The 27280-nt window shown below is 42.1% G+C and overlaps 2 protein-coding genes across 2 annotated transcripts in view; both read right to left on the bottom strand.

Annotated features, from left to right (window-relative positions):
* The window catches only part of LOC308403272 (paxillin-like), a 36630-nt gene extending 10464 nt beyond the window's left edge, over positions 1 to 26166 (bottom strand). Inside the window, exons 1-8 of the mRNA XM_080892562.1 lie at positions 25952 to 26166; positions 8446 to 8627; positions 8212 to 8297; positions 7865 to 8001; positions 7448 to 7637; positions 7136 to 7280; positions 2024 to 2182; positions 1172 to 1345 (exon numbers count right to left, since the gene is read on the bottom strand). Coding sequence (XP_080748688.1) covers positions 1172 to 1345; positions 2024 to 2182; positions 7136 to 7280; positions 7448 to 7637; positions 7865 to 8001; positions 8212 to 8297; positions 8446 to 8627; positions 25952 to 25964 — 1086 coding nt within the window. The 5' untranslated portion in view covers positions 25965 to 26166. The remainder of the gene's footprint in view (positions 1 to 1171; positions 1346 to 2023; positions 2183 to 7135; positions 7281 to 7447; positions 7638 to 7864; positions 8002 to 8211; positions 8298 to 8445; positions 8628 to 25951) is intronic.
* Positions 2189 to 7126, bottom strand: LOC308403273 (uncharacterized protein). The gene is made up of 3 exons (XM_080892563.1): positions 5454 to 7126; positions 4277 to 4546; positions 2189 to 4030 (listed from the first exon to the last, which is right to left on the bottom strand). Exons 1-3 carry the CDS (start codon positions 6057 to 6059, stop codon positions 3587 to 3589), a joined length of 1320 nt encoding a protein of 439 aa, XP_080748689.1. The 5' UTR covers positions 6060 to 7126; the 3' UTR covers positions 2189 to 3586.
* Positions 26167 to 27280: the final 1114 nt, after the last annotated feature.

The raw sequence follows: 27280 nt of genomic DNA, 5'->3' as shown, positions 1-27280 counted from the left end.
AACAACACGCACAAGGGTTAGGGTTAAATTTAAAAACTGTACTTTTGTGTTAAAATATATATTTATAATTTTAATAAATGTCCAAAGACATGCAGCTTGTGGGGATAGGTTAATTGGATAATCCAAATTGTCACTAGGTGTGAATGTGCGAATGAATGTGAGTGCGAATGGTTGTCTGTCCCTGTGTGTTAGCCCTGCGACAGACTGGCGACCTGTCCAGGGTGTACCCCGCCTCTCGCCCTATGACAGCTGGGATAGGCTCCAGCGCCCCCCGCGACCCTGAAAAGGATAAGCGGAAGCGAATGGATGGATGGAAATTAAAAAGGCATGAACATTTTTTTTTTTGTATCGAAAAAATATCGAACCGTGACACCAAAGTATCGAACCGAACCGTGAATTTTGTGTATCGTTGCACCCCTAATTTATATATATATATATATATATATATATATATATATATATATATATATATATATATATATATATATATATATATATATATATATATATATATATATATACACACACACACACACACACACACACACACACACATACATACATACACACACACCCCCACATAACACAACACATTGCAGTTTAACAAGGAGGCAGCCCAACAATTTGGAAAGCTTTACAGACCTGCATTTCCTATCGCCTCAGTGCACTACAGCCAGCCAACAGCACAACAAAAATCTAATTTCACTTTAAATTCTCTTTCTACTGTTTTGGCAAAAGCCACTACCTACTGTGCACTCAGTTAGATCCCAACCAGTGAACACAAAACACTAAACCACTAACCAAGCCTATATCGAACTCAGTCAACAGCAGCTTTATGAATGGATAAGAAGGAGGATGAATAGCATCTGTAACCTTAACTTGTAATGTGTTCATATGTTACAGAATAATGCATTACTTCCTACATGCACAAGGAAACTAGAAGTCACTTTGCTCCAACTTCTTCTAGGGCCTTGTGCATGCATGCTATATTTATATGCCTGACTATCAGCGTAAGTGATTGAGAAAGAAAAGCACTTTCCAGCACATTGTTTCCAGTAAGACCCTCATCCATTAAGTTATGAATAAATAAATATTATCTGCCCAGTCTCTGTATACAACCATGTATGCGTATACGTGTGTATGTGTTTGTGTTGAAGTTTGCATTACTGACATCCAGTATGGGTCCATTGCAGTAGTGGCATCGCGGTGAGAACAGGTTGTGGTAATCTTTCTCGCAGTAAGGGTGCCCATCGCGCTCAAAGAAGTTCCTAGAGCCAATCTCGTCCTGACAGTGGGTGCACACGAAGTGCTCGGGGTGCCACGTTCTGCCCATGGCAGTCACCACCTGGTGTGGGGAGACACGGTGCATGAAAAATTAATGAGCTGCAAGGAGAAAAGACCTGGCTCAGCAGAGAAAATCTCTGCAGCAGAGCATGAGAGCAGCAAAGGGAATCCTGCAAACAGCAGCAGATGTTTGCAACTCAAAGTTTAAAAGGAATAATAACCATATTTACAATCATCTTGTTCCACATAAGTAAAAACATCTTTATAATCCTGTGAAAACATTAAGCCTCTGTAAATTCAAAGTATCGCAAAATATCATTTTTCTGGAGGAGGAGCTGCTGCTGAAATCCAGATAAGTTAGTGAAACTAACTTATCTGGATATCATGTACTTATATTGAGCTTAAAGCTACACTTTGGTAAAATGAAACACACATTGTATTTATTACCCCACTTATTGGCTGTAAACTAAATGAAAGGTGAGCTATTGATAGACTAAGCAGCTTTGAAGTGAAACATAAGCCAACGCTGCACTCATTGTGCAAATAAATCTAAAGTGTAATCTTCTCTTCACCATACCATTAACAGAAAACTGCATTAATGTGTGCAAAATCCCACTGGGTATTCGTGCATAAAAATAACAGCCTGCGAGCACACGTGTCTAAAAATAGGCGAGTTAAAAGTTTAGTATGTGAGCCACATTCAACATACATGTATGTTTACATGTTTCTGTGCTGTTACCTGCCCAGCAATCGGTTTCTTACAAGCACCGCAGACCCCTTTAGCCACTGTCTGGACGCCAAGTTTGTTGAGGTCAGACTGCAAGCTTCCCAGCATGTTGTCCAGCTTGTTGGCTGGTTTGGGGGCAGGAGAGGGAGAAGTCATTCCCGGTGAATGGATCTGACAGAGATGGAAAAGCAAAGTGTTTAATTACACCATTCAGATGCTTCAATAAACAACCTCAGTATAATATCAGTTAGTGTGAGTGAATCGCACCACTGCTACATTTTGTGTTTTCATTTTTCTTGCACACTTACTTGACTTCATGTAGCTGTCTTTGTAACTGGGATTTAAATTGCACTCAGAGGAACAATTTTAAAGTCGCAGTGGTGCTTTCCGGAAGTCGATATAGTATAAACATAAAAATTTCTGAGAGTTTATTAATTTAAAAAAAGCTTCCTTTGGCTGCCCTCTTATTCACAAGGGCTCACCACAGCAGATGGCTCAGCATATTTGATTTGGCAAATTTTCACACTGGATGCCCTTCCTGATGCAGCCCCAAAGGGATTTGTGTCTCCTCCTGGCTTTGAACCAGGGATCCTTGAGGTGTGAGACTTACATGTAAACTACAAAGAAACCTAGAAACCTCCAGGAATGAAAACTCAATGCTAAAATGCAGGAACTATAAGTTCATAGTTTTTTAAAGGATTATTAGAGGTGTAGTTGCTTTGACCACAAGTGGATGCAGACAGTGGACGCTACAATGGCTACCTGTGTGCTATATGTCACCTCAACGTCTCTACTGTCTTTGTAGTTGATGGCCTATGAAGTCTGAGCTCCAACAGTTCCACCTAGATCAGCCCTAATCTATGTTAACAGGCCTCAAATATTAACATGTATGTGTAAATGTGTCTGGTGACTAATGCAAGCAAACACAGACCTTCTCAGGTGGTGTTGTCATTGGAGCTTCATGACTCCTACATTCCACTGAAGGAGAAAATAGCACCTATGCTGCATGCCCCCACCACCCACACCCACGGCCTCCATACATTTGATAAAATTAAACACAGCCTTTTCCTGGGTATTTCACCATGGTTGTGCTATTCTGCTAAAGCAGGTTCTAACAAAGTTTTTTTTCCCTAAAAGCATGATTGTATAAGAAATTCAGCTTCAACTGGTTGGTGTCTGACATAATGGGACATGTTGACTTAAGTCTTGTGAGACATGCTATAATTGTGACGGTAACTGTGCTGTCATGCGGCAGATTAGGTTTCAGTGGCACTGCAATCCTTCCATTCCTATGCATGGCAGGACTCTTAGTGTAACGGGAATATCAGGGAGTTACACTCTGCTTTCCTCTAAGCTCTTAAATTCTCCTCTCTAACACACTGTTCTTGGCGCCACTGGATGTCAGAATTAGAATGTGGGCTCAGTCCTTCTAGCCTGAATGTCAGCACCCCTGTGACTGGACTGCAGACAAAGCCTTCATGAGGTTACCTGTTTGACACCAAGGGCCAAAAACAGAACGAGTGTCTGGACAAATTCCTTAACGCCCATACATATCCAAGTAGCCAACAAACAAGCTCAAGTAAAACAATTCAAAGTGTGACAGAAAGTGGAAAGAATGAAGTTAGAGGAGGAAGATGGAAGAAAGGTGATCCGTGCCTGAATCGGTGGAAAGATGGGGTCGTACTCTGTCTGACAACCCACTGATACAAAGAGCTTGGCAGGCGGGGGTGGCGTGACCGGCTTGGGTGGAGGGCTAGGTGATGGAGGAGGTTGGACAGGGGGAGGTGTGGGCTCCCTGGGAGGAGGAGGAGGTGGGGGAGGAGGAGGAGGAAGAGGAGGAGGACTAGGTTCCTTGGGAGGTGGAGGGGTAGGTTCTCGAGGAGGAGGTGGGGTTGGAGGGGGAGGAGGTAGTGGCGGAGGAGTCTGCTTGATGGGGGGTGGCTTTTTGAGAACTGGGGGAGACAGTGGAGGGGGAAGGACTTTTCTCTGTGGGGCGGGTGATTCAGGAGGGATGATGATCTGGGAGGAAGAAGGAAACAAAGCAGCGAGGAAAGGAGAAGAAACATCAGACACAAAAAAGGAAAACTATATTGGCCCGAAAAGTGAAACTGTTTAAACTGTTTGCCAATAACAAGTAAAATTTTATGGTTAAGTTTGAAAAATGATAAATATCTAATATCTGCCAGTTAATTCTGTGATCAAAAGCCAAAAAGGCATAAACTACACCATCAGTGAGGCTTTTCGTCTCCACCTTCATCCTGCTACCTTATCCACAGATGGCTGAATCCCTTCCTCTCGTGTCCGCTGTGGGTTGGATGTAACAATGACTCCCTCCGTCAACCAGTCATCGGGCTGTTGTTTACGCCTGCGCTCCAACCGCCCGATCCCCAGTTTTCCCTGCAGCTCTTCAATAAGTCGATCTTGCGAGTTGCTTTTATTTATAATGATTGGTCCCATTTTACGTCTCAACATTCCCTCCCTGTACATTGGGTGCACGTTGGACGTCTCTTTGGTGCGGCGGATAACTGACTTGAGCTGGAGAGCAGACAACAAGTTGGTGTGGGAAGCTGGAATTGTGCCATACGCCGAAGGGGAAAAAAAAAATCAATCACAAGCAGGATGGGCTCAGAAGTGGATTTCTCACTCAAATGCAAAAACCCACACGCAGCGGCTGGGGTCAAAATGCTATGCAGTTTTTCTGTCAGGCATATTTAATTGATTTTGTTTGCAGAAGCCGAGCATCAGCCTCCTGCACAGGCTCATTCTTTAATATCAACATAAAACCTGCCGGAAATCCATGGCAAGGCATGCTCGATGGAAAACACCCGTCTATAACAAAATAAAATAAAACTCTGCACATGCTAAAGCAGGGCCAAAGATTAAACCAACAGAGCTCTAGTGTGCATTTTAAATTCATCTGCAAATGCAAAAAAGGGAAGGGAAAAGATATCCCTTTTACTGTGGAGTCTGGGTCTTTTCGTATTGGTCGTGTCAGTGATTAAAAGCTTGAACATGACATGTCAGGTGCTATGACTAACACAGCAATGTCAATGAAGCAAGTGGGGGCGTGCAGAGACATCTTTTCAGCAAAGCTTTCAACATCAGCCACAACTGATCTCCACACAGCGACTTCTCCCTCAAGCCATTCTGAAATTGCTATATGACACCACATGCATCACACCACAGAGACTGAGGAATTTCTCCTCATCTTGACATGTTTGTACTATTGCACAGCTCCTCGAGTACTTGTAGAGCTGCTTGCCCAAAATAAGCTTTTCAGCATTTTGCTTGAACAACCAATTAATACAACCCTGCTGCCATTACTTCCAGATATAATTTATATCTTAGCCACATGCCAATTAAAAGGGAGCCACAAAGTATTAAATCCTCTATAGCTTCATGCCAGCAGCTTATTTTGGAAGAGTCAAGCTGAGCCTCCTACTTGACCAGAAGCAGATAGACGGTCAACAGCAGAGGGCTGCTGTATGGGCAAGTCCAGCGTTGCATCTGGAGTCCCAGGGCAGGTGGAGGGGGTAAAGCACTCATCCATCCAGCTGGACTCAGTCATGGGTGTCAGGGTTCCCTCTAGGCTGAGATCTGGATAAAATCCATCTTCCTCCTCCCAAGATCTGTCTTCTTCCCCGGGCACAAAAGCAGTCGGTGGCTGGTTCTCACCCAGTCGAGTGGAGTCGGTTGATAAAAGTTTCTCTAAAGTATCATCCAAAAAAGGCTTCCGGCATGGCCACGTTAAACCCAGCACTTCGCCTCCCTGACTTTCTATAAGTGGTGCATAAAAGCCACTTGACGGCACAGTGGCGACCGAAACTGGAGACCCTGTGGGACTGCTGCTGCTTGGAAATGTGTATGTTTTCCCCCTAACTGGAGCAGGACTCTTAGGACAAGTATCTTTTGGGACTGTTTCAGGACTGGAGCTTTTAGATACAGCTGGAGAACTAGAGATATTAGGAATTGTTACAGGACTTGAAATCTTTGGACTTGAAAGTCTCGGAAGTGTTAATGGACTAGCTGACTTGGGCACTGTTTCCATGGTGGTTGGCACGGTAACTGGGCTATCCCTCTGTATTGCTGTTTGTGGACTGTGACTTACAGGAGCAGGACTGAGACTTTTAAGGACCGGGCTTTTACATTCAACATCAGGAGGACTGGGACTCTTGCCTTTAACAGTGGGACTCGGGCTTTTAGAGACTGTAACAGGACTTTTAGAAACAACCACGGGTTTGGAGCTCGTGGCAGCAGCACCTGGACTAGCATACTCTTTAGTTATTATATGAGTGGGGGTGTCAACTTCAGTTTCACTGGAGGTTTTTACAGTACTGGAAAAACTAAAGCTCTCAACATGTGAGATCTCAGAAGTGACAGTGCCATCATCAGCCTTCTGTTGGATCTGAGAGTACTGAAGGCTCTTAGATGATGCTATTACTACAGCAGAAAGAGGTGAAGATGCAAGAGCTGAACCACCATCTTCATCTATGTGGAGTTCCAGCGGGAGTGGTGTACAGGACGGAGCAGTGTAACTATTGGGTAGAGGAGTATCAGGGGAACCAATCTGAGGCGTTATAGGTGGGTTAGTTATTGGGTGGATAACCGGTGAACCAGCAACTAATAATGGGTCAACTGCATCTTGATTGACAGACACCTGAGAGCCAGACTAAATCAGGTGCAATTATGTGAAGGGTGCAATGTACATACAAAGACAAGACATACACAGTGGTAGAGAAAAGAGAAAGAGACCAGGAAAATAAAGAATGAGATGAGAGTGAAAGAGAAAGGACAGTAAAGAGCATCACAAAGCAAAACCTGGAAAGTTACTGTAATACAAAAAAAAATTGTTGTTTCAACACGAATGAATGATGTCATCACAAATACTGACAACAAATTAAAAAAAAAAAAAAAAACCTTGGTCACTGCAATGTTGAAGAAATGCAGCTCATAAAAATAAGACCTAAAAACAGGCAAATGCCAAAAAAACAAAACAAAACAACAACTTTCTATAATTAAGAGATGCAAAAACATCCAGTACAGCTAAATTCTAAACAGCCACACATACCAAAAATAACTGTCCTCAATCAAACCAAAGTCAACCCACTTCTGAACCACACTCACATTGCTTTGCACTTTGAAGTCAGACAGGGAGGCCATTAGCTCATCCAGCTCTCGTGTGGCAGAGGAGGCAGACATTCTGGCTTGTTGTTGTGACAGCGTTTCTTGTCCATCTGTTTGCTCATCTGACACCACCAACGGTGCGGGACTAGTGAGGAAAACACCACCGTCAACCAAAATGACTGGATTTTTAAAAAATAAATACAAATATAAACCACGTACAGTATAAAAGTGGTTCATGCCAGCATAAAATACATGGGCACAAACTTCTCAGTAGTACAAATCCAGTTTTTCTGTAACAATTTTTGGTCTTACTGTGGTGCTGGGACAGAGCTTTCCAATTCATTCAGAAGGCTCTCCACACTTGGTCGAACGTCCTCGATTCCTCGAGTGGGTCCACTACGTTTGGGCTTCTCCACCACAGTGGCTTTACCTGCAGTGGAGACTCCATTCTCCTGTACGTGGTGGACAATGCTGCTGCCAGGCAGCGGTGGAGCAGCTTCCTCTACGGCATAAAGAAAAAAAGAAAAAAGATGAATGCATATCCTGCTAAAATGCATACATAGTGTGAAGTGCAAACACTGAAACAGTAACAGAATACAGTGGAAAGAATGACACCATTGTGTAATACCACAGAAACAGAAGTACCATAGTTAGACGGTGACATCGACATTCCTTCAGAGAAACATGAGGGAGCATTTCATAAACTGAAATGCTCCCTCATAATTGTACCTTCTGTGGCGAAGGCAGGGGTGCTTTGCTGCACAGCGTTGAGCTCCAACAGCAGGCGGTCCAGCTCAGACAGGTTGCTGCCCAGTGAGTTCATTGCACCAGCTGATGAGTCACTGCTCTTATGTTTATTAGGGAGACTGAACAGGGCAGAGACATGAAACAACATTTATCATCAACAACATCTTGTTTCAAGCTTAGCACCAAGTGGAAATGGTTATTTCTGATCAAATGTTTTTACTTATTAGTTTCTACTCAGAAACATATTCTAAAAAAATTTAGCTGTACTGAGTTTTTGTTGTTGGAAAGATGTCTCAAGAGCTTCGTTGAGACTTAACATGACCTCTAACCTGTACACGTGGTCCTCTCCACCAGTGGGTTGGCCTAGACTGCTGCTATCTCTAGACCAAGGACTTCTCTGCGCTGTGCCGACAGACTGAAATAAGGAAGTAAAATAACAATAGTGAATTTAGAGGATCAATGCAGCAACTAATTCACTTCTCATCCATGAGTTCATCAGGCAGCATTTGAAACGAAACAGTCTTTGGTTAATTCCCCAACATTTACAGCATGCATGCATTTACCTCTATTTCTTCTACTCCATTCAGAGCTTGGTCTGAGGGAGTAGGTGGGACTTGGGATGGAGAGCAGATGTCTTGCTGGGTCTGACCCCGCACAGGAAAAGAGTAGGCGGCCTCTTCAGACAGGAAAAGGGGGTGTTTCGAGATGTGGGATGTTGTGGACTCGAGGTCCGCCAACAAAGCATCTACATAAACAAAACAAAACAAAAAAAGCACAGATTGATTAGCATCTGGTTATGCCATATCCTATCTTGAATTTTAACTTTTGTCGTTCAATTATTTATGGTCTTGTACTTTGATGTATTAGGTATCCTTGAGAGCTTTAATAGCTGCCATTTTTAAAAAATGTATTACTAACCTCTAACACCATAGCTCTCATGACTGTCTATGGGAAAGAAAGAAATCAGAGCGTGCTATCACAAGATCTTTGAGCATTCAGCACAAAACCAATGTGATGGAACGGGGGGGGGGGGGAAGTCAGCGACCGCCATCTATCCAACACTCCAATCTGCTAAAAGTCCAAAAGCATAAAACAAGGCCTATACCGATGTTGAGCGGACATGTTGGTGCACTTCTGAAAAGTTAGTACTTTCAATGAACTTCTAGTGAATAATATTCGACTCATGATATGCTGCTTGCATACACGAACACCAAGTAATTACTGCTTCTTTCGCAACCTGTCAAAACCCCCAAGAGCGCTGACATCAGAGGGAGTGGAGTTGTAAAAGTTGAATCATGCAGGCAGTCATGACCACTCCTGTCGTTACTTATTGACCCTCTCCTGCCTGCAATTGTGAAATGGTTTAAAGGGTTGCTGTCAAATCTGCACACAGGTATACACACGGACATATTTACCATCTAAACGCAGACAGGTCCCCCAGAGGAATGCAGGCCAAGAAAACAACTACTAATTAAGCAGTCCCAGCAAGTAGGTAGAAGGACATATAACATTAAAGGGGATTTAATGAAGAGCACAGGCTGTATTACTGAATACTCAGGCTTATTTTAGCATACTCACCCACCAGAGCAGGGTTTAGTTTCTCTTGCAGAATTTCACAAGTCCTAAAAAATAAGACCCTAAATTGAAGAACAAACTTGATCCAATAAGATGTGTTTTATGAATAAAGCAACTCGAAATAATTACAGTTTAAACACACTGTCAGGATACCAGTGTGTTACAGGTAAAGGCACAACTGCTGCCAATCTAAAGCAGTAAAACTAACAAAGTTAAAGTATATAACCAAAACTGTAATGATCAGCATTAAGTCTCATTCTGTATCGCTAAAACACTGACTAAAAATATTTAAAGAGCGCACAGCACTCTCTAACCTTCTATGACAAAGTCTGACATATAGCTAGGGAGTATTCAACATAGGTTAGCAAGCTTAACCACTTCCTAAAATTAAACACTGGGTCAGCAGTCAAACCCATAGCTAAAGTAACCAGCACATGAGACATACCTCTGAGAAAGGCAAAGACAGTACACGCAAGGAAGTGAAGAGGCACAAATGCAGAGACGAAAAGAATCAGAGGAGGAAGAGGGCAACCTAAACACAACGTTTGCCAGGCAGGAACTGCCTTTCTTAACTCTACCATCAGTGCAGCAGAACGAGAGACGAGGAGGGGGAGAGGATCACGGAGAGAGGGGAAGAAGGGGTTAAAAATAATGCCGGGGGGTAAGGTTCACCCCTTCATTGCTATGCCAGCTCCAACTAGCTGCCTGAAAGCTTAAGTAAGAAAGCTTAAGTAAGTAGAAACACTACTCACACAGATCACGACAATCCTCTGAAAAAGTGTCCAGGGTCTGAGCAACTGAACGAGTGCACAATGTGGTGAACTGAGGAAAGTTGAAAGCAATCGGAGCTCTTATCAACACAGACATGCCCAACTATGGGAGTGGTATCACAAAGGTATATAAGGGGCTGTAATCAGCCCCTCCTTCACACTGGTAGCGTAAGCTCTGCTCAGGTTACTCATGACTCATGACTACTTTTTAATGCTGCATGTTGCATTATATTTAGTCCTTTAATTATAATCGTAAATATACAAGTGTGTTTTCTTGCCACAGTTTAGGTGGAGACTAACTCATGCTGGGTATACCGAAGTACCACGAGTACAGTGGTAATTCGGTCTGCAAGGTTTCCCAGACAGAGAGGAGACACAGCAGAAACTGAGCCAGAGCAATACCAGATCCACTTGGAGCACCTTAGCGCTACCGTGATAAACACGATTAACGTGGTTAAAATGCCAGTTGACAGGGTTTCACAGCAGAGTCTCCTCTCTGGACACAGAAGCCCAGATACATTCCACAGAGTTTCATTATGGACACAGCAGCACACTGTTTACACTACTGCAGCCAGCTCTGAGTGCACCTTCATCTCTTACTTGGTAGCAGCAAACAAGCACACCCATAAAAGCAAAGAGGCAGAAACAACACATCTGTCACTTTAAAGTAAATACCAAGTATGGTGTGTGATAAAACCTTCCATTGAAAGATGGCTAGAAGCAGCGGCAGGGCCAGCACACACACACACAGGTGTACCTAACACTCAACAGTGCGGCTCGACTTCTGGTCCACAAGAAGGCAAAGTCAGGAGGACTGTGAGCTTGCTTGCTTAAATGAAGTTGACACTTCTTCCTTACAACTTTTCTTACACCAGAGCTGATTTTAACAGTGTGACATAACGCACAACACGCAAGGAAACTGCGGCAGAGATGCACTGTTAGGAAACAGTCCACTAGATCCTTTGCATTTAGCAAGCAGTGAGTTTGATCATGTAATGTGATGCTCATAGATAGGTCTAAAGTTTGTAGTTGTAATTAAACATCTGAAAATTTGTAAAACAAATCTACACAAAATTGTTTTCTGTATGGGCTTAAAGTGTCCAATCAGAGAGCAGCTGGTTCCATTTCCTGAAAAGTGTAGTGCGTTTTCAAAATCCTCTGGTTGCTGAAGGCCCTATGCAACAGTGCGTTTTGTAAATCTACTTCTCCTTTTGGGACCTGCAGCAGCAATTAGGCCAGAAACATAACTGGTAAAGCGACCATCACTATCTCTCTTCTGATTGGACCGTTACAATGTATCTCAAGATCAAGGAAATCCAATCAGATCAGAGGGTCAGATTTTATACTGGGAGCTTTGATCTGTGGCGATCTACATGGAGTTTTGTGCTTCGTATCTGTATACAAGATCACAAAAGCACATCTTTCTCCACTCCACAGTCTACAAAATACCACCACAATTACGTCACCCAGTGTTTAGTGGCTGTCACCATCTTGGTGTTTTAAAACCCTCACACGTGAGGGACTTAAAAAGCGAGGGACACTGCACTTTTATGTGGGGTCGTGACTTTTCAATCACCAGGTAGGCTCATAGCTGGCTTCATCCTCAGAGAGCCATAATTTCCGAACCGAACGCCACGCTGTATTCAATCAAATCTGAAACCGGCGATTTTAAGCATAAATTCACGTGGAAGTTTTTAAAATAAAAAACAGCAGTAGGATAATTTCCCAAAAGACCTATTTTTTTTTTTTAGAGGTCCGGTTTCGGAAGTGAACCTCCCATCCACTTTCTCCACTGCCATTTCATCAGATCCTTATATAAAGAGTTTAAAGCCTTGAACCGAACCAAGCCAAGCAGCTACACACAAAGATTTGATCTGCATCACAAAAAAACAGAACATGGAAAAGCCAAAGGTATAAGATTGTTCACTTTTAACAGTGAAGTAACTACTCATGGGTTTTCAAGTGACCTGACATTTTGTGGTTTAAACGCTTCCATAGTAACAACGGTCTCCATCCATCAGTCTTTGAGGATTGTGGGAAGAATAATTTCTTTTCCATGACATCGTGAATAACACAGGATTTTATTAAAACAAGGTTGATATCATACCATCATTTTAGCGTCACAGCTCGTTGAAAGTCTACTCTCAATGCCTACAGCATTATGGCTCATAATCAAAATCCCTATGGAGAATATGAATGGGATTTTTACTTTAAGATTCCCATTGCGGAGCGCCATACAACTATTTTTTATCTGAGTTTTTGGCAACCACAGGGCTCGCCCCTGCTGAAGTTGGGTCCCATCTTTTATACACAGATCAACTTTTGTTTTTGTATTGTGATGAATAATGAATTTTTCCATGTACATTTAGCTTACAAAACATCATTTATGAACAGCACTTTACTTTAGTCCAACATTTTTTACCCTAATTTGAGCCACACTACACCACACCACATAACTATGTAAAGCATTCAGAAGAACAACCTAAAAAAATCTGATGAGAATAAATCAGAACTAACGCAAATCACAGCAGAACATAATTTAGGTTTCATCAGATACTTTTTTGAAATACTGCATAAATAAATGGTACAAATATCTGCAGGGCTCATATCTGTTACTGATGTCAGAACAAAGTTTTACTACAGCTGGTGGAGACTTCAGTGGACACATGTTAGTCCAGATGGTTTACACAAGAGATGTTAATCAACTTAGCTCTCAAGCTGAACTAGATTTAACCCTGGTAATAAAGAATCTGCTTCTCTAAAATACAGTTACTGCTAAAACATGAACCTCCAGGCTACAGATACGCATACTCTGTTTGGCACTGCCTTACACCAGAATACTGACTTCAAATACAAGAGAGAGGCTTTACCAAAATAAGGCACGCTAATTGAAATCAACAGCTCATTTCCCACGGCAATGTCATTAGCGCGCAGTCCTAATGAACAGAATATAATTTAGCTAAGTTTTAGGGCTGTGTTTGTTTAGTAAATGCAGCATGTTAGACGTGCTCTGACCCATCCACAAACTACACAAGCACACTGAGGTGTGTCAGCTTCCTCTGCCAAGAGAACATACCGCGACACAGACTCCAGTGCAAAACACACACAAGGTCTCCAAAGGCCAAAAATGAAAAGAGGAATAAAATAAAGAACACATAAAAACCTGTGCTAAATATCTACTGAAACATGGTTTCATGTCTTCTACTGAAAGGTGAAGGTGAGCTTGTTTTTGTATTTTGTTAGTGAGCGCAGGTTAATTCCCCGGAGTTCTTGGGAAGAAGGAGGTTTTATAAGGGGGACAAATCTGCTTTTCAGCACCTGGAGAAAAAACAGGCTGCACGTAGAGCTAACAGCCTGAATACATCAATTAAACTCAGTCATCCCTCTTAATTTGCAGCTAATGAACACAGAAAAACACCAGCATTCAGTCGGTTTCTGCGTGCACGACACTGAATGTGACACGGCAGAGCACAGCTGGGCTCAAACAATGAGGAATGGTGGTAGGAGTGTCGAGAGAGAGAGGAGTGAAACTGGGAAGTGTGTGTGAGTGTGGCATGCAGCAGGCAATCCTCAGAGGCTAAAATGTGGGTTGACGCAGATTAAGGAGACTCCCTTCCTCCCAGATGAATGGTGTGCATTTTAATTACACGAAGACAGTTTCACATGGGGCTCATTATAGGAAAGAGAAAGAGAAAGATAAAAGGGGGACTAGGAAAACTTGAGTGGAAAGAAGAAGAGATGAAAAAGACAGGAAAATGAGGAATGAAGGGAGAGGTTAGGGAGGGTTTGAGAAGGAAACAATTTCAAGACTCAACTATGTCGACAGCACGTAAGTCACTACTTTTCACAGTCAAACTCAACATAAAACACATAAAATATGAACAGAATCCAATTAGACAAACAGGAAGACTCGTGCTCCTGAATGTCAACAAAGGCAAGTCTCCATTATCCCTGACAGGATGTCCTGTCTGTTTGACCCTGCACTCACTGCATGAGCTTCTATAAGTGCTGACCGCTGCTTGGAATGAATCAATGCTGTTCACTATTCAACACATCTACTCCTGTTTATTTAACCCAGCTGGTAGCAGTTCATTTCAACGCAACAGCGCAGTACATTTATCAGCCTGCAGGGGATGATGTTGAGCTACGTGCAAGTGCCAAGCTCAAGCTTTTTCCCCCCCCTTCCCTTCTCAGGGCTGGTATACAGAAAAGTCTTTATCTGCTAGGTTCATAAATGCCAAGACATTTACTGAGATATGAGCTGACACCAAAGTGAAACTACAAGGAAAATTTAAGCAGCAAGATCCTGGCTGTGCAGCGAGTTTACCCATGTTCTCTGCCCTTTCTACATCTTTCTATCCTCATTCTTTTCATTTCTTTACTGTGCATCTGTCATTGTGCAAGGTGCACGCCGGCTGATACAAATTTCTTGCGTGCCACAGCTCGTCTTCCATGTGAGAGAAAAAGAGGGAGAGGCGGAGAAAAATGCGAGGTGCATGCCAGCTTAACGAGACAGTGCGATAGGACAGAAAAGTAGGGACTGAAGGCAAGAAAGAAAAGGTAAAAAGTCAGACTTTTGGATTAAGATCCGCTTTGAGGGAGGAAAAAAACAGCAAAGCTTCAAAATGCAATAAAATGTGTGGAACAATCTTAGTATTCTGCTGTTCTGAGACTCATGTGGTGACACGAAGCCTTTCATGTGCCGTTCAGACAGGACTAGCCTTTCAATGTGACACAACCTGACACACCATCACATGAAATGATGAATCCTTCTCTTTGCTTGTACCAGAAGAGGAAGAAAAAACATGCGCCGTACAGCCCTCCGGGCTCGTGTTAGATAGCAGAAGGCCTGTGCCTGCGTTCATTTGGAGCGCTTCGACGGCTACGTGAGCACAAAATTGAATCACGCAGGAGACTAACGCACACACGGGTGCAACAGTGGACGGCGACACTGAACGCAGGTGCCTTTCAGCATGGCTGACTACACATACCGGAGAGACACACTGAGGCATCTAGGCACGCTATAAATACTTTCCTGCTGACCCTGACCTGTGGGAGAGGAGACACGAAGCAGATGATGGATGACCACGATGGTCAAAGCAATAGTCATGCGTTACAGACCACCCAGCAAGTTCTGCACTTGTACATCTGCTCTAACATGTATGCACTTGTACTCTATAGAAAAAGAAATATGATGTCATTTCTTTGATCTGAATGTTCTCAGAGTAACGCTCAAAATAAAACTTTCTTGTTAATGACCACAGAGTGTATGACCACCAAAACCAAACCTTACAATGTCCTAGCTGCTGCAGGAAGGGTACACCCTGGATAGGTCACCAATCTTGACAGATCATCATCATCATCAGGTGTGCTGAGTGAGAGCTGAATTTGACTGTGAAAGCAAAGGCCACCACAGCCCTGAAGAATACCTTTTATTATCTACTTTACTTTTACTGGTGGTATCAGCGGAATATATTGTAGCGGCAAATTAGACTTCAAACAAGCGACTGAGACCACAAACTTATTAAGAAAGTGTTTTAATGAGGTCATATAACAATTAACAGTACTGTAATTTTCTCATTCTCACATGCAAGTCATTTTCTTTTGGCAAACTCACCTGTCACCTCCTGCAGACCATTAGAATCAATGCAGTTTCATATTTTACTACACAGTAACTCTAAGATCAATTAAGTGCTACAGATGCTATTTTATGCAGACAGAATGCAGCTGCTTACACAGCAACATGCACTCCAGTGTGAGAGAGTACATCGATGCATGCAAAGCGAGCACACACAAAACATAACACAAAGCAGGAGAAGATCAACATCAAGTATTTTAATATTAACATAGCAATAACATTAAATAATCTAATGACTAAGGAATTTATCATTAGATGTAGTTCTAGTTGTGTTTCTGCCTTGTGCCCAGTATTTTCTTTCTACATCTAAATGACAAATGCAAAAACAAGTAAACAGACATCTTTTACAGTTTATCTTTAGATTTCTTTTTAAAAAGAATCAACCTTTTTAGTGCCTTTAAGTCTAATCCTGCAAGGCTATCACTTTGTTTATTTTAACAATGGACAAAATGACTAAGACTCTTCCGGTTCCTTCAGCTCTATAAAGCCTTGTGGGAGGTTTTGGCCTCTTTTTAACAGTCATAAGTGCCAAAATTACCACCAGACAGGATGATCTCATGTTGCAACTTGCAATTTGCATGGTGGAAATTTCATAAAAAGCAGAACCCCAGGGCATAACTTCACTGTTTTGGTTCAATCTCTCTGCTCTCATTTCACCATTTTCTGCCCCAGCGGGCAGCTAATTTTCTGCAAAACACTATGACAAACCCACTATACACAAACCTCCCCAGCAACTAACAGCAGAGCTTCAAAGACACTGAATGTTTGCTGAGCAAATTAAAGCATTTAACACAGGAGGAGGTAATATTTCCCAGGATTTAATGACCAAAAAAGAAAAAAAAAAAAAAAAAAAGCTAATAGAAGAGCCAATATTAAACTCACTCCACCAGTTACTAATAAAAATAAATGCAAACTTTGATCCTGCTGGGTATCAAATTGATAACTATTCACCAAATAAACTTCAAAGCTCATAATGATTCTCTTTCTGTGTTACATGCATACTCCTTTGTCTGAGAAAGAGGCGATTAGTCTACTGTGACTTGAGGCGAGAGGAAAAGTTAGGTCAGCTATTTGATTTAAAAAAACAAAAAAACAAAAAAAACACTTCTAACACTGATCACACGTTTGTTCTGAGAAAGGTTGAACCACATCATGCTAACTGCTGAACTACTACGACACCTCATCTCTGTCAAGTTCCACGGAGGAAGTACCACTTCAAAGTGTCAAACCAGCGTCCCGACGCCTCCGCCACTGCAAGTTCATCCAATAAAACCCAACCGACACAAAAACTGTGCCATATCTTAACTTTTATAACATATTTATAGCATTTATATCCAGGTGGCTCCTTGGTAAGATCTCTGGGAGCTTTTCATCCAAGAAAGCAAGTCCATTAGTGATATTATTTCAGCTTTGCTTTTACACGATTACACATTTGTCCTCTTGCCTCACAACAGTCACAGTGAAAGCAGCAAAAAAGTGGACATCAGACTTTGGATCTTAACTATTAGTTATTATTTTTTATATTTTCTTTTCACTCTGCACGGCGGGAACGTGACAGAGATCGCTGAGATGCTTTTTAAAAAAAGTCACAATTCACATTTCAGTACGATCGTTATTATTAATATCACACTGAGACATTTGTTGTTATTAATAGTTCCGCTTCTTCTTCTCTCTGTCGGCTGCTGCTTGGTTTACTTGGCTTCTGCTGTTTTTGTTGCTCTCTTGCTCTCCTGTTATCAACTAAATGGAATTATTACATTTAAAGGGAAGAGGAAGGTAATGAAAGCAGCAATTTTAATGTTCAAATAATATACATGGGACTAACGAGGAGAGTATCTGCAATTGAAACAAAACCAGGGAAAAGATACAACATGTCCTCTTACCATACTATACGACCTTTATTTAAACCAGGGTTCACAAAGTGCTGTACATATACAAATAGCATAAACTAAAACTAAAATCATAATTAAAAACCCCTCTTGCTTTTTCTCACTTCCATCCTATTCTCACTCAAAACCCCCGTTAACTCAAAGGTTTTTAAAGAAAGGCTGAGGCAGTTTGGGGTTTAACCGATGCCCAGTCTGGTTGTTTTGAGAGACTGTGTGCATGTGAATGAAGTGAAAGCCGCTTGAAATTACTTCAGCAGTACCATGCGGGAGAGCAGGGTGGGGTCGTCTACTAAAAGAGACGATCATTTTCACTGTTATACTGAATGGATGACTCTCCACTGAAAGTAAGAGCAAAAATACACTGCAGAGCCACGAGCAAAAGAAGCGCTTCCTGAATATCTGCATAAAGCCATGCTGAGGTTTTATATTTATAACAGGAAGTCTGCACTGGACTACAAAGAAGTCTCTGCTGTGATGACGTTTCCCCATTAACCCAAACCTTTTTCAGCCCTACCACCAAACAGAGAATGCTAGTGTTTGCTGTCAGCCGCTGAATCTACTGATTTAGGGAGTAATTGAGGGCAAACTACAGGTTACCGATCTAGAGAGAAGCAGAAGTGCCACACTGTCTGTAGATTTTGTGCATTATCCCTGACCCAATTCTATATATACAATATATGCATGTGTGCGTGCAAAACTGCACTTTACTGTTAAGATTTAACTGTTCCTTCTTTAGATAAATGTAAAAATACAAACTACAGTATAGACCAGTGAGTTATATGGCTTCAGTTTCTGATACAACAGTAACTATAAAACACAAATACCAGCTATTTTCTTTGTTATAGTTCAAATGAAGCGAATAAAACTGCAGATAATCGTTACAGGGTAGAATTAATACAAATCTGGCTTAAGAACTGACGTACTTTAATCTTCATGCATCATGCATAATATCATATCATAGAAATTGAGAAATCTCCAGAGAAAGCGTGTAAGTAGATAAGAGGAGATTTCTTAATAAACTACAATCTCAAGCTGAAAATGATTCTCAGTTTTTATGTTACTTTGCAAAGCTTGCTATGCAAAATAAAATAAAAAAAGATGGGCAATTTTCTCCTTTTATTAATCAACTCGTTCGGGTTTGTCTTTTCCTGGGCTGAAGTAGGTCATAGCACCAGAAAAAAAAGCAGCTCTTTGTCCCCTCCGGCAAGACAAGGACAGAAGGAAAGGGGATGAAGAGGAGGGTTAGCGAGGTCTGCAAAGTGGGCCAGATCATTTCACTGGAAAACAATCAACTCCATCCAAGTGCCAGAAGCCACTTATAATTGTGTATTCTCATGTTAATACTACACCCGTATAAACCTGAGGAGCACTAATCCTCACATGAGTGTTGCCATTAACATTAATGGGAGCTGATCGGAGTGTCCGCACTGACCCTTTTAACCAAGCCAGATGTTGATTGTAAACAGAGCTAATGCTCAGTCCAGCTGAGACGCTCGCGCACACAAACACTTTTGCACACACTCATTTTTCCTCCACTCTCCCAACTTCCCAATTTCATCAAAAGCTTTCATTGTGGTAGCTCTATACCCCAAAGTAGGGCAGCACCGGCAGCGCGTTAATGACTATTTAAACCTGTGCCAAGGGCAGAGGAAACCTGCTAGGCACAAACACATTTCCTAATAACGCAGTGATGTCTTATCTCAGCCTGCAGCCACATCAACGTGCCACCTCTATGAAAAATGACATTTAGGAAGCAATTAGGGGAGAGGCTTAAAAGCATCTGAAAGGCCATGTGATATTCACGGGAGCTGGAGAGGCTTTAAATGGAAGCACTGGGCCACTTTTTTAACGCCAGTATAGTTACAAAAACATGGTGCTTCCTCTTACCGCGACCAAACAAAATTTCACAATTACCATCGTCTATGCAAAACTGTTACACCAGCTGTTCCCCGGCTCGCATCAAAGGAGCCGCAGCATCGCATCAACTGAGCTGTCAGTCACTGATGGACTGGCAGGGATGAGAGTCTTGCAGCAAAGTCAGCAGGGAGCATAACTCATCAGAGCTTAGCAGGGATGAGGAAGGCTGACAATGGCTTCTAGTGTATACACAAATAATGGAAACATCAGAAAAAAAGCAACAAAGACAAGAACTCGAGCAAGGAAGTCATTCGGAGAGTCAATATGGAACAAGATGTGGCAGCTTCATCATTTAGAATGACCAAAACTACAACCCACCAGGATGTCAGTCAACAGTATAGAATCATGGCTACAAGCTGAATGTGAAGCTGCCCAATAAAAAAAGTACAGAAAAATCAGCTGACCAAAAAAAATAAAATAAAATAGTGCACATTGTGGTAACAACAGTCTGGCTTGTGGTTAGACTATAGCTCCAGAAATACTAAAGATGGAGAGGTTTCGCTTGTATCTTGTGACTCTAAATATGTTTTTTTGTTTTTAACTTGAGGGCTTTTTCTATAGTAGCTGCTTGAGTATCGGTCTGGCAGGCTGCTGTTACCGTGTGCTGAGACCATAAGAGATAACGCGACGGCTGCTGCTGCTTAGTCAGCTTCCTATTCAGAGATGTGTGTCCACACCAACGCTCTGTGATCAGTAGCGTGAATAAGTTCTGTTTTCAGTGCATATAAGTGAGTGTGTGTGTGTAAGTGCACCATATGTTTCAAAGCCCTGCAGAATCGTTATTTTTAAAAGTCAAAGAGATGGACAAACCGAGGAGGAGGTGAGCTATTCTCTCTAGCCTTTAGCTGCCACACTGAATGTCTGACTTGCATGCATGTGTCACTAGAGACTTATCATCGAGCGTGGGCAAGAGTCCCTACAGACAAGTGGTTGCAGGGGTTTTTCTGTGGTCTACTGGGAAAAAAAAAAAAACCCAGAGGATTTTGAATAATGTGAACTTTCAAGCTTAGTCACATTTTTACACTTCACAGTACTCAGTACTGATTTAGAGCTGCACCTCAGCACAGCAATGAGCAACCATAATCAAAAACAGTAACAGAAGCAGACAAAGCTACACTGCAACTTTCCTCTTAAACTCAAAAAGTACTGAACTCACTATTTCAAATAACGCAACTTAGTGTCATCTTCTGCAGAAATCTCAATTCCTGGTAAATAACTTTCAAATTATTTTTTAAGCTGCAATGCAACATCGATGAGCAAAAAAAAAAAGGAAGAGCAACAACACCTTTGCCCAATAGGAAATAAATATATTGTGTCCTTGTAAAGATAATGAAGGTTTTCTTCAACAGTAAAGATAATCTGTCTTCTTTTTCTTTAAGGGATGTCAAGCATAAGGCTAAGGGGGCAGAATCAGCCCGACAAAGAGAACGCGCAAAGAAAATGTGAAATAAATCTGAGGCTTTTAGCTGTATTTCCACAAGTTTTACAGCTTTTCCTACTGATAAAGACCTCCTCCATGACCATTCACTACACCAAAGCCATCAAGTAATCAATAAACCATTAAATGAAAAAAAGGTCCCGTTTTGCCACTATCCACTATAAAAATGTATTATTTCTTCATCATGTAGAAACAGTGAGATGTATAACTAAACTTTTTTTTATATATTAATATAAAAAATATCTCAGGGAATTAATGTGTGATTAAACTTCTCTCCAAGTGCGCTGTACATCGGCTACAACAAAAAAAAAATCAGTGTGACATCGCTGCTTTAAGCCTAATAACTGAATACTTAGTTACATAAAATAATTGAATATGTTTCCATGTTTTGTTTTTTGTTTTGTTTTTTACAAGTAATTGTAAATCTACATATTCTGTATCTGAATATGGTACACTTGGGAAGTGTAATTTGGCGGTCACAACGTAGACTTCCTGCCTTGCTTTCGACAGCATCAGGCTCACCCTGGCCTGAAGTCTGTCACACAGTGAAACATCTCCTCTCTTGGTGGCTGTCCTTTCCAAAATCATGGCTAGTCCAAAGATCACAAAATTTGCCTCCCGACACCTCAGAAAGATCCCCCGTTGACATATGTAGCTGTAACTGTCACACTATTCGTTCAAAGAATCTTAATAACACATCAAAGGAAAGTCAGGTCATTACGTTAGCATGAAATTCAGGTATGTACTTCCATCTATTTGCAAATTCATCTCGTTTGCTTCCCCTTACACCATCTATTGACGTATAATTGCAAAATAATTTCTTAGGTCAGACTGCACAAGATTATGCAAAAAACTACCGGGCAGGTTTCGTGATATTTCCTTCAACTGCTTTGTTGATGGCAGACAACATTAACGGCCTTCTAGCTAAATCTGGAATTAGAAATAGAACAATTGCTGGAAACGAGTGAGTGCAAAAAAGAGAAGGGGAAAGTTTCTAGCTCGTTTTGCGTCGCTGACAGAATAAAAAAGTATCGCTCAGGCACACATGACATCTGTGTCGCAGTGTAACACAGAACATGCGGGGAAAAAAATGACAGATGTTCACGTGAGCGGCGTCTGATGTTTCCTTTGGTCTACAAACAATAAGCCAACCTAAATTTAGACTCTGCTGGGTATCTAGGCTACATCACATCTCATTTGGACTTTGTAAAAGAACTGCTTTGCCCACGCCCACTAGGTGAGTGACATTTCCAACACTGCAGCTGCTGCGCCGCCAGTGCTCTGAGGAATCGTTCCACTTGAAGTGATGCCGAGAAAGTGACAGCGAAACGTATTAATCTGAGTGAGAGACAAACGCAGCGGTTACTGTATTTGCAGACATAAAAAGGAAATACTGAAAGGTGCTGCGCATTAGTCAGTAAAAGGGAAGTTAACTTTTTAGGCTGTTTGACATTCATGTCGTGTTGTTGCAGGCCCAGGGCAGTGAAGCACGGAGCAACGCTCTACAGCACTGATAGCTGAGGAGGGGAGGTCAATGAAAGTTTGCCTCAGAACATGCCACAGCACCTAGACCACAAGGACTGCACAAACAAAAGGAGATGCAAATAACACAATTACACGTCTTGCATAAGAAAAACAAAGGAGGGGGAGGAACAAAAAAAAGCTGATAATTGCAAGCGATCAAGCTTTGCGATCTGCTTTGAGCCAAATAACCTCCTCTCTTGCAAACTCAGCCAGCTTAAAACTGTCAATAGATTGGAGCCTGCAGTTTCCCATGTGGCTCACCACAGGAATGGTGGGGAGTAGGAAGAGAGAGGGTGGGGCAGTGCAGCGTTTTTAAAGAGGATAAATTTTGGCTGAGGCCCAAACCCTGCATGTGGGCCTGATTCACCCTGACATCCAGCCTGAGATCAGCAGTGCTCTGCTCTCGCGGACGCTGCGGAAGGAACACAGTGATATAACAAAAGCCCTGGGTGTGAACATGTGTGGATCACAGGAAAAAATGACTTAGGAGTAAAGACAAGCCAGTTAATTGACAGGAAAAAAAATGAATGAAAGTGAGAAAAACAGGGCAGAGAGAGATGAGAGCAGGATGGTGAAAGGTTTCCTGGTGCTCCTGCTGGCTCAGCTCTTGAAGACGGACTCTCCTCGGGCTAAAAATACACCTAGACTTCGTTGTCCTCTTTGAGTTGTGTACTAGACAGACTGGCTCACTCAAACTCCACCGGTGGTGCTTCTTTATATCCCCTACTGCTTCTAAAGCCATTTTAAACCTTCAGCGCATCCAATTTTCATAAGCAGGTGGAGGTAAAGTTTCCTGCTGTAGCTCCATAGCTCCAGCGTGATAACAGAGATCTATCAATCGCACGGGGAGGATCTGGTGTCAACGTTTCGCTACGTATGTGTGCAACAGTTTTTACATATCTGTGCTAAAATGATGACAGAATTTACAGCCCTGTGACATGGTAATTACCCTTGGCTGGATTTTTTTACATAGCTACTTTAAGGAAAGCCCTTCGCCCGTGTAAGCTGAGAATGTATCCATAAACGCTGACTGGATATAGAGTGACTTCTTGGTACACTCCCACTACCAACGCATAAAGCAGAGATCTGGGTTTTGGCCCGAAAGGGTTACATCCAGGTGAAAACAGAAAAAAAAGGAACACCATTGTTTCATTCCTTTTTTGATATTTTATACATGCAGAACCTGAAAGATGAAGCCGTGCCTGTAACATTCTTCCCAGCAAGTCCACCTGCAGCTCTCGGAGGGTGCTAATCCCCTTTGGATGGCTTTTGCAAGGCATTCATCATCTTTGACTTCACAAAAACACACTGGTTGTGTTTTTTATAGCAACCAATGAACCTGACTCCTATGCATTTCGTGGATGTCCTGCTAAACTTAACCATGCAGTCACCGGGGAAAAACTAACAAGAAACTGCTGATCCCGATAGCCATGTGCAAGCCTCGTTACTTCTATTTAGTATTTAATTACACTGGATGCTTTTATCTCCCTGGAGATAAATCGCAGTTCCCAAAAAAGTTGGGATGCTGTGTAAAATGTAAATAAAAACAGAATGCAATGACTTGAAAATCTCATAAGCCTCTAATTTAATCACTGTAGAACATAGAAAACATATAGTTTAAATTGAGAAAATCTTACATAAAAAAAAATGAATAAATAAAGGTCATTCTGAAATTGATGGCAGCAACACATTTAAAAAAAAAATCTGGGACAGGATCATGTTTACCACCGTTTAGCATCCCATCTTTTTTTAACAACGATCTGTAAACATCTGGGAACAGAGGAGAGCAGCTGCTGAACGTTTGTGAGAGGATTGTTGTCCCATTCTTGTCTGATATAAGCTGCTCAACAGTCCTGTATCCAAATGTTTTCAGCTGGTGAAAGGTCGGGACTGCAGGCAGGCCATGTGGTTGTAATTGATCCAGTATGCTGTTCACCATTGTCTTGCTAAAATACATAAAGCCTTCCCTAAAAAAGACGTCACCTTGATGGGAGCATGTGTTGCTTTAAAATCTGTATATCCCTTTCAGCATGGATGGTGCTTTTCCAGATGTGCAAAGTGTCAATTCCACGCGCACAGATGCAGGCTTTTGAACTGAGCGTTGGTAAGAAGCTGGATGGTCTCCCTTATATTTTCCTAAAACAATTTAAAACTTCAAATCGTGTGACCACAGAACAGCTTTCTACTTTGCCTCAGCCCATTTTAAACTGCAGCGTTTCTGGATCATGTTCACGTTTGGCTCCTTCTTTGCACGATAGATCTTTAACCTGCATTTGCAGATAGCATGACAAACCGTGTTCACAGACAATGATTTCTGGAAGAATTCCCAATTTTTGGCCTTGTCCCCTTGCACACAGAGATTTCTACAGATTCCCTCCAGATTTGTAAACCCCGGCCCATCAGAGAAACTCTACCTCTCTAAAATGTTTTTCTATAAGCAATCATCTGACCTGCTGCCACTTAAAATGTTCCTAAACTGTTCCTTTATGTACCTCTTACTTTCCCAGCCTCTTGCTGCTTCTTCCAGTTTTGTAAATGCACGGTTGTAAGCTTGTCAATCTAAAGTAAGTTGAGGATTGACTGGCTCATAGTGAGAATGTTAAACTACTAAAGCAAGAGAACCTAGACCCCCACCCCCACCGGCAGAAGCAACACGGGTCTCTTGGATTCGTCTGCGCGTGCTTGGCAACAATCAGCTGAATCCAACTGATCAAACAAACTGTGTTACTCTGTCAATGATCGCGTGTCACCAGAGTCTGCACTAATGGGACTGTTTCTCTCCCACCTGCTGCGGCACTTATATAATCCTGACACCCAGCAGGAGGGGCTGCATAGGTCAGTGTACCAGTGTAAAAAAAAAAAAAAAAAAAGCCAAAGGGGCCGCGGTTTGATTCACGCATTCATCCCAGGTGTGCGCATGAAAAAGTTCCGGCAGTCCTGCACGACTCCGTCACCCATTGTTGAGGAGGACAGTGCAAACGTACCGTCCAGCGGACTATCTTCACGTTACCAGCTAATAAGACGACTGTTACATTCATTATCGTAGTAACGAGATGCCTCCCCGTGCCAGCAGCACGCGAGGCCCTTTTGTGCATTTAACCCCGCACTTGCTCGCAGCAGAACCTGGATAACTCAGCCCACCTGGCAACGGGGAACACTTGCGACTTAAACAAGCCAACTACATCTACTGACCACCTGCGGAAAAAGCCCCCCTCCTCTTCGTCGTCGGGCTGGTCAGCCCTCCAGCGCTAGCATTGTGTGTTTACGCTAAAAGCACACACTCTGCTTTAATGTTGCCTCCGCGGCGAACGAACTTACCTAAATCATCCATGTTGGCCGGAAATGGTTCCAGTGCCGAGAACCGGATCGGTCCTCCTCTCCGACGATCGCAGCTGGACTGGAAGCCTCTAAATCGCCAAATCCCCGCTCTTACTGGACGCAGGGAAGTTTTCAAGTCCCCCTCCTGCTGCTGCTGCTGCTGCTGCTGCTCCTGCTCCAGTCGACGCGTCTTAAACACACTCACAGACACACACATACCCAGCTGCCCCCAGCAGTCCACATCCAGCCAGCCCACCCCCCCCAGCCTACAAGCCACAACACGCAGGGACCAGCGACATCTAGCGGCGGAGAGTGGTGTTGAAGGGACGCTACAGTAAAACTATATGGGACCCTAATAAGTCATATTGTTCCAGAGTTTCAATACTTTATGTAGTATAAAGGTATTAGATTTTATACATTCATAGAAGATTTAAATGTAGCTTTTTACATTTCTTTTGTTATTAATGTATTTTTTTATGTCAGCTAAATTTAGTTAGTTAATTCAATCTTTAATGTCGTACATTCTTGCTGATAGCAGTGTTTACAGTTAGCAGAGCAAGCTCACAATAAAACAGGGAAAAATTATAAAATTAAAATTACTAACCGGGCAAGCTAGAGATCCTCCTCAGCCTCACAATGCAAGGAGAGAGAAAGAGGAAGCTGACCGAGGTCTCTGGGGAAAATAAAACAGGGAGAGAGTCAGACATGTCAAAATAAATAAAATAATTAAATGGCTGAATGACTTAAATGAGGTGAGGCAATAAACGTGTTTTTTAAGACCACCTGTAGAACATAATAAGGTGGGCTCAGGTTTTGAGGACTCTGGGTGTGCAGCAGGTACTCTTTCTTGTGGAGAGGTTTTGTCAGAGTTGTTCATCTCCAAAGGAAGTAGGAGATGTGAAGGTGAGGAAGGAAAACGACAACCACAAGCCAGTGTTCCTCCTTTAAGAGTTTGGAATGACGAGGACTGTAGATTTTATTATTGATGATTTTATTATGTCTGCTTGCATGTTATATGCACTACTGTAAGTAGTTAGTCAAAATGCCTGTGTCTTCTGGGATTACATACGGACAGTGAAATAAGTTTTGACTCTATTTATTTATTTTTATAACTAAAAAACAGTAAAATTATAAAAGAAGAAATGTAGCTGTAATGTCGTGTAAAGAGTAATGTGCTAAAAGGCAACATCATTTTTAAATGGCCACATGGTGGCAGTAGCTTCACATTATCAGACCTTCATTAACTGGTCTCTGGCCTAAGCCCCACCATACACCCCCATGCCTCATTGATGCATACAAAAAATGACTCAAAGCAGCTTCTCAGCAGAG

Source organism: Rhamphochromis sp. 'chilingali' (genome assembly GCF_963969265.1).
Source record: "Rhamphochromis sp. 'chilingali' genome assembly, chromosome: 9".
NCBI lineage: Eukaryota > Metazoa > Chordata > Actinopteri > Cichliformes > Cichlidae > Rhamphochromis > Rhamphochromis sp. 'chilingali'.
The sequence above is the reverse complement of the archived record's forward strand: the minus strand, read 5'-3'. Positions and strand labels throughout refer to the sequence as shown.